This window comes from Chrysochloris asiatica, unplaced genomic scaffold (genome assembly GCF_000296735.1).
Source record: "Chrysochloris asiatica unplaced genomic scaffold, ChrAsi1.0 scaffold00312, whole genome shotgun sequence".
Lineage (NCBI taxonomy): Eukaryota > Metazoa > Chordata > Mammalia > Afrosoricida > Chrysochloridae > Chrysochloris > Chrysochloris asiatica.
The window spans coordinates 1,600,039-1,607,007 of record NW_006408830.1 but is presented as its reverse complement, the minus strand read 5'-3'; the positions used below and the strand labels follow the sequence as shown (position 1 = coordinate 1,607,007).

Genomic DNA, 6,969 nt, shown 5'->3' with positions numbered 1-6,969 from the left:
GGGCTGCTGATCTCACAGTCAGCAGTTCGAGGCTACCAACTGTTCTGCAGGAGAAAGATGAGGCTTTCTGCTCCTGTAAAGATTTACAATCTTGGGAACCCTATGCAGGGTTGCTATGAGTTGAAACCGACTCCACAGCACGTAACAACAACAAAGGGTCAAGATGCTCTGTGGCCTGAGGTCTTCCTGTGGCCACCCTGTAACAATGATTCTTAGGGAGAGAGGGGTGTATGATGCTAGAATTCAGTGGGGGGGATCATCAGGGATGTCCAGCAATTCCTGCGGTTCTTTCTAGAATAAAATCAGAAAATCTCTAAAGAAGAAAACCAGTCAAGTCACCCAAAGTGCCAACACTTAAGCAGAACATAAATATTTTAATCTCTGTGCTCTTAGAATTTGCTGTATATATGTTTGTTCCTCTGCAAAGTGTAAATGAACAATCGGAATACTAAGTTCTGACTTCCAGCAAGATGGCAGACTGGATGGATGTACTCCTTGGACCCTTACAACAAAGATATGAGAGACAAAAGCAAACAGACAGAGAGGGAAATTCTGGCACCCTGAACTTCAGAAGAAAGTTTGAGAGGTGGATGGAGTGCTTGCTGGGAGGAGAGGCCGAGCAGGGATGGTGAGAGAGGGAGATTGACCGGTGAACGGCTGGCCAGGCACAGCTCGACCATCTTGTGAGCAGCTTTGGCAGTGGAGGGAGGCCTGGTAAAGCAGATTCGCACAGGTGATGGAAAAGGTGAAACTTCTTCTTTTTCCTCACGCCCTCCTGGTGATCAGAAGTATAGCCAGCTCCCACCCTCATCCACCCTCCAGCACAGATCCTACTCTCTGGGAGTCTGGAGCCACGTGGTTGGGAGCCACATCAGTGTGTGGTGGGAGCTGGTGGCACCACTTTGGTGTACTGTTTTGGTGTCTGGATTCAGGTGGGCTTCGCTCCAGACCTACAAATCCTACAGAGTTACCAACTCAGCTTTTAACCAGTCACCCTGCCCCCAGTTTCCCTACGGTCCTAACAGACACTGAAACCATCAAGAACACCACGAACTGCTTCTGGATTGAATACCCTGAACGTAGATAACACACAGGCCAATAGGAACTCAATCTAGGACCAGAAACTCAACTCTGCTGTCACATCCCATCCACAAACACCTCTTGAGTTCCTTGATTTGCAGGAGCCCACCAGAGATTTCTCCCCTCTGTGTTCAACAAATGTACTCTTGTTTTCACAAATACAACAACCTCACAATGCCCTGGATACAACAGACAGTTTTAGCTAACACGAAGAGACAAGAGAGAATCACTCAAACACATGACCAAGATGCAGAGCCAGAAAGTGTTTTGAGGAAGAACAGGTAATGGTACTAACTGAAAGAGAATTCAAAAGAATGATAATTAGGTACCTTCAAAAGACAGATAGAAAGATTGAAGAAAGCAAAGAGAACACAATAAAAAAAACTTCAGAAGAATTCAAGAAAACACTATAAGAACAGACAAAATAAATGCAAATTTTGAGTAATGTCTCTTTGGCACACAGGCGTAAATGAAACCGGGTCCTCTCCCCTCATCCTCACACTATTTCATTCACATGGGAGCCTTCCAAACAGCAAATACTAATTATCTGCATTTTACAGAGGAAAAAATTGAGGCACAGGGAGGTTGAGTCACTTGCCCAAGGTCAGAGTTGGGAAGTGGCAGAGCCAGGATTCAAAACCTCGGCTTTCTGGTGCCAGAACAGGTATAGTTTAATGACAATTCTAAAAAGCCTGCTTGAGGATGTCTTTTGGTGTCAATAACATGCGGATCCAGGCTCCAGTTTGGAAAGCTATAGAGAGTCCCATCACAGAACTACACTGGTGCTGATTTAACCCATTCTCCAACAATGTATACGGAAGTTGTCTTATAAACAACACTGCGAGGAACATCTTCACAAATACTCCTAGTGAAACACTGTGAATACCTGGTGGTTTAGGATAAGATTCTTGATGGGCCGTCGCTAGGTCAAAAGGTCACGAGCATTTTGCAGAACCTGGATGGAAAGGGGACAAGGGAAGGGACACTCACCATAACCCAGCACCAGGATTACCATGACGATCATCACCCAAACCATAATGCCAGCCAGGAAACGGAGCAGAATGACGAACAGAAGGCTCATCCCCATTGCGATGACCAGGCCTCTGGGGGACAAAGGAGAGAGGAATTGGACCTCACCCCTCACTAGTCTCAGGCAGAGCAGCTCCAGGAAGGATGACTTGCTTGCTGACTTACATAATGATCCAGTGCCAGGAGACAGTGTAATCTTCAAATATCCGCATGGCCAGCTGCCGGGCCTCCAGGATCCCATTGGCCTTCCTGGGGAAGGCAGACAAGCCTCAGGCCAGCCCTTGGGGTCGCCCCATCTCACCCAAAAGAGGACAACTCGACATAGTGGGTGGCAGAGCTCACTTGGCGCCCTCCACCAGGTCCGTGATGTTTTTCCGACGGCCATGCCCATCCTCGTAGGTTGTTTCGTTGCCCACCATGAGGACCCCCTTGTGGGCATGGATAGCTGGGAAGCATCTCTGGGCCACTGCAGAAACGGGGTATGGGATCAGTGAAGCAGAGGCCCTGCCGCCCCTCCTCAAGCCCCACCCAGCATAGAGAACCTTGTCTACTCACGAGGCTTGCTGGGGGTGAGGACAGCGGGACAGTCACCATCCCGTAGCACCTCAGCGATACCCTGCCAACAGAGAAAAACCCAAAGCAAACACATTGCCATTAAATTGATTCATACTCACAGCAACCTGGGGCTCCCAAGGCTGTGAATCATTACAGAAGTAGATGTCTCCATCATTCTCATGTGGAGTAGTTGATGGGTTTGAACCACCCACCTTTTGGTTACCAGCCCAGTGCTTTAACCATGGTGCCACCAGAACTCCTCATCCAAGAGAGAGGGAGGGATTAACCCCAGGTGGTACCCTCCCACATACCCCTGCCTGGGCACCACGGCAGCCTCCTGCCCACCTTGTTGTTCTGAAAGCCAGGCACACAGAACTGCTTGTAGTATTCTATATTAGAGGAGGCACGTGCGTTCAGGAAGGTGAGGTAGCGGTCAGGGCATTTCTTCACACAGATCTGGAGGGTTAGAAGGAAGAGATAGCATGGGGATCAGGACAGACATGTAGATCCCTGTTCAAACAGAGGTTCTGCCCTGAGTTTTATCAGGGAGAGGTAACAAGCTGGGGGTTGGGGATGAAGTTGGCACTGTGGGATGAAAAGGGATCTAAGTGATGAACAGGGGACAGGGAAGGGAGGGCAGCTTACCTGTGGGGTGGGACACTGGAATTCCAGTAGGACCAGAGGGCTAGCACACTTCACAATGTTGAAATAAAACAGGAAGGATTTGTTCCTAGAGATGAGGAAGGCGGATGGAAACTGTCAAGGTATGATGGGCCAGCCTACAGAAAAGATCTTTATGAAAAAATTAACAGCAGCATTAGCAACTCCACGCCAGGTGCTGACCTAGGGTGCACACGTGCGCTCACTCATCTGGCCATCACAACAGCCTCATGAAGTGGGACTGGTCTGATGCCCATTTTAGAGAGGAGGAAACTGAGGCCCAGGGATGTTGGGACACTTGACCCAGGTCATTTCGGCAGGGAGCGGTGGAGCCTGGATTGACTCACTGCTGTTACCTTGTGTTTATTGCCTCAGTATCAGATCTGGTACTGTCTCATCTGGGTGTCTCTTCCCTAAAGCATGTGCTGCCTGAGGACAGGACACTCAACAACTCACTTGTAAAGCTCCATAGCTAGGCACAGAGAACTAATTTATGAACTAATGGATAGGGAAGGTAGGGTGAAACCTAGAACCTCCTCCCCTATGTTCAGGAAAGCTTCCTGCCCACACATCCCTAACCCCACCAGTTCTCAAGGAGCCAGACTCACTCGTTTTTCGTGCCCTTTTGCCCGCAGAACTCTCCTCGGCTATCAGTGGGGTAGATCACCTTTCGAGGGTCCCCATGGGTCCAGGCTACAGAGGGATCAAAGGTCAATGAGGTGCCTTTACTCCTCAGCACCGGTCCCAGCCCTGCCCTAGAGCCTGTGTCTGCCCCCTCCAACTCCTGAACTCCAAGGCCTGTCCCGTCCACTCACCTATGATACCCACAGCCACATAGCCTACAATGGCCAGGAGGAGAGCCACGCAGCAAATGATGTCGGTGCAGCCCCTGAAGAGCAGAGGGGCAGCGTTAGAGTATCACGGGCCTATCCTGTCCCACATATATACTTCTATGGTTTTTGTTGGGCCAGTGTTACTGGAACAATCACTCTGGCAAAGGGCATGTATGTTTTCAATGTTGACAACTAATGCTATACTGCCGTCCAAGGAAGATGGGGCAATTTTCAGTTGTCTTTTGACTGAGAGTACCCATTTCCTCAAAGGAGTTCCAGTAGCATAGTGGGCTATGAGTTGGGCTGCTAACTACAAGTTCAGCAGTTCAAATCTACCAGCTGCTCTACGGGAGAAAGATGAGGCTTTCTGCTCCCGTAAAGATTTACAGCCTTGATAATCCCATATAGGGTCACTATTGACTCCATTGCACATAACCCCCACTACCCATTTCCTTCCATCTTTACCAGCACTAGGTGTTAACATTTATAAATTTTAAAACTATTTTTATTACCAAAAGATTAAATAGAATGGTCAACCATTGGAGGTCAAAAGGGGAGCATTTACCTAAGGACAAAATTCAGAAGAGCTGGGAAAGGCGGAGGGATGGAAATGAGAAACACAGGAAGTGGGATATGTGGTACCCCATTGAGGGGATTGTAATGAACTGAAGTGCATCATCTGTTTCCTGTAAAACTGAAGATCTGCTCTGTACACCTTCCCTCAGTTCACAATAAACAACTAAAACAACTGCGATAAACATGGTAAAGATGAAAACCTCACAGGACTGTATACAATAAAGAAAGAAATCTCTTCCCACAGTCCAGCTCCTCATCTGTTATCTGCTAATTATGAGGAAGCTTGCAAAAGTTCATGGAAAAATGGAATGAAAAGATAATGGAATTTTTCCATGAACTTTCTGAGAGTGCTCTCAATATTTCTTGTGACTCTTTTGGGCTCTTTGTTAAGGACACACGTTTTTAAAACTTTTTGCTTGTGAACTCAAGTGTGATTATAATACACTCACAGTTCTATGCCTTGCAAAAGATTTAGTATATTTAGAGAGATCCAGGTCACTATGTGGAAAGCTCTTGTATTTTTTTAACAGTTGTAAATCCCTGGTGTCACAGTGGTTAAGTGCTCAGCTAAACAAAAAATTCAATTTACCAGCTGCGTTCCGGGAGAGAAAGATGTGGCAGTCAGCTTCTATAAAGATTCAAATCAAACCTACTACTATTAAGCCGATTCTGACTCACTGAGCCCCTATAGGGTTTCTAAGGCTGTCATCTTTATAGGGACACTGCCACATCTTTCTCCTGCAGAGCAGCTGGTGGGTTTGAACTGCAGCCTTTCCATTAGCAGCCAAGCGTTTAACCTCTGTGTCACCAGTACTCCTTCCATAAAGATCATTGTCTTACAAACCCTACAGGGGCGGTTCAAACTCACAGGCCACTCCTTGGAAATCCTATACAGAATCACTACGGGTCAGAACAGACTCAACAACACTTTAACAACAAGGATGAGCTATTGGCTTATCTCACTACAGTACTTCCCAAAAGCAAACATTCAGATTATTTGTTGATTTTTGCCCTTTTTGGAAAGGTGGCAAGAGCATACATTATTGTTGATGTGTACAAGGTTTACCGGAAGAATTTTTTTTTTTTTTTACCTAGCATTTAAAGTTTGGGACTAGTAATAATACACATTAAAAAAGGTCCATATTTCCAAATTTCCCCTCAATACTACACCAATTAATTTCACAAGCAGACTGTGCACCAATTCATTTTAACTTTGCTACTCTGTGTTGTCCATGGCCACAGCAGTGGGCTCAAGCTTGAGGATTGAGTTTGGCTCCCGATCCAGCACTGTTAGGTCCCTGAGTTGGAAATCAACTCCATGGCAACTCACAACTCTGTGCTGTGAAAATCATATTTTGTTACATTTCTTTTTTTTCAGTGAGATTGAGCATCTTTCCATAAATTCACTGTCCACAGTATTTCTTGGTGTGGCAGCGGCACTGGACCACAAGGCCGGTTTGAACCTCACTTAACAACAGCAAAAATCAGTTCTTATCTTTCCGTCTATATAAAAAAAAAAAAAAAAATTCGTTTCTAAGATTTCTTTGCATCCTAAAGAAAATCCATCCTTTCTTTAAGGTACAAATGTTTAACACAAGCTGGCTGGAAAACAGAGGTGAAGGTGCGGAAGAAACAAGGGTGGGGGCATTATCAACACCCTCCCCTCTCAGGAATCCCAGAGCCTTTACCTGTTGTAAATAGGTCCTTTGAAGGTAGGGTCAAACTTCTGTGGAGTTCCTGAAAGTCAAACAAAATTGAGCTAGGTGGGCCAGAACAGGATTAAGAAAGGACTGGGAAGCCCCCTCCCCCAGCAGCCCCTAAGGACGTCCTTGCCCAAATGAGTATTAAGATAAGACATCCAGTGGATTTCCTTTCTGGCCTCTCTGCACCTCCAGGCGACCACACTCAAGTCCCCAGGCAGAGCAGGCTGGGACAGAGACAGGAAAGAATGTTTAATGGGTGCTTATGTCCCCATTTACCGCCTGAGGACCCCCTGCTGGGGAAGGGAGCTGTGATGGTGGTGGCCACCTGAGAGAGGAAGATTTGAGGTGAAATCTTAGGGAGAAGGCTTTTGGGTGGAGAAGGGGCCACAGGGCCAGGCCCTTGGAGCGAGGGCCAGGGGTTTGGTGGGACCTCTAAGAGGTATTAACTCGGGTGGAACTGGGGTGAGGGGTGCTGGCAGGTGGTGGGGGCAGAAGATTTCAGAAAAAGACCTGCAATCCTGTGTCCCCCCCCC

The 6,969-nt window shown here is 47.1% G+C and overlaps 1 protein-coding gene across 2 annotated transcripts in view; it reads right to left on the bottom strand.

Annotated features, from left to right (window-relative positions):
* SLC44A2 (solute carrier family 44 (choline transporter), member 2) overlaps positions 1 to 6,969 on the bottom strand; it is a 33,529-nt gene that overhangs the window by 9,167 nt on the left and 17,393 nt on the right. For both annotated transcript variants that reach the window (XM_006875103.1, XM_006875102.1), the window contains exons 2-10: positions 6,422 to 6,470; positions 4,140 to 4,213; positions 3,933 to 4,017; positions 3,310 to 3,394; positions 3,010 to 3,120; positions 2,665 to 2,725; positions 2,452 to 2,575; positions 2,275 to 2,358; positions 2,071 to 2,183 (exon numbers count right to left, since the gene is read on the bottom strand). In XM_006875103.1, coding sequence (XP_006875165.1) covers positions 2,071 to 2,183; positions 2,275 to 2,358; positions 2,452 to 2,575; positions 2,665 to 2,725; positions 3,010 to 3,120; positions 3,310 to 3,394; positions 3,933 to 4,017; positions 4,140 to 4,213; positions 6,422 to 6,470 — 786 coding nt within the window. The remainder of the gene's footprint in view (positions 1 to 2,070; positions 2,184 to 2,274; positions 2,359 to 2,451; positions 2,576 to 2,664; positions 2,726 to 3,009; positions 3,121 to 3,309; positions 3,395 to 3,932; positions 4,018 to 4,139; positions 4,214 to 6,421; positions 6,471 to 6,969) is intronic.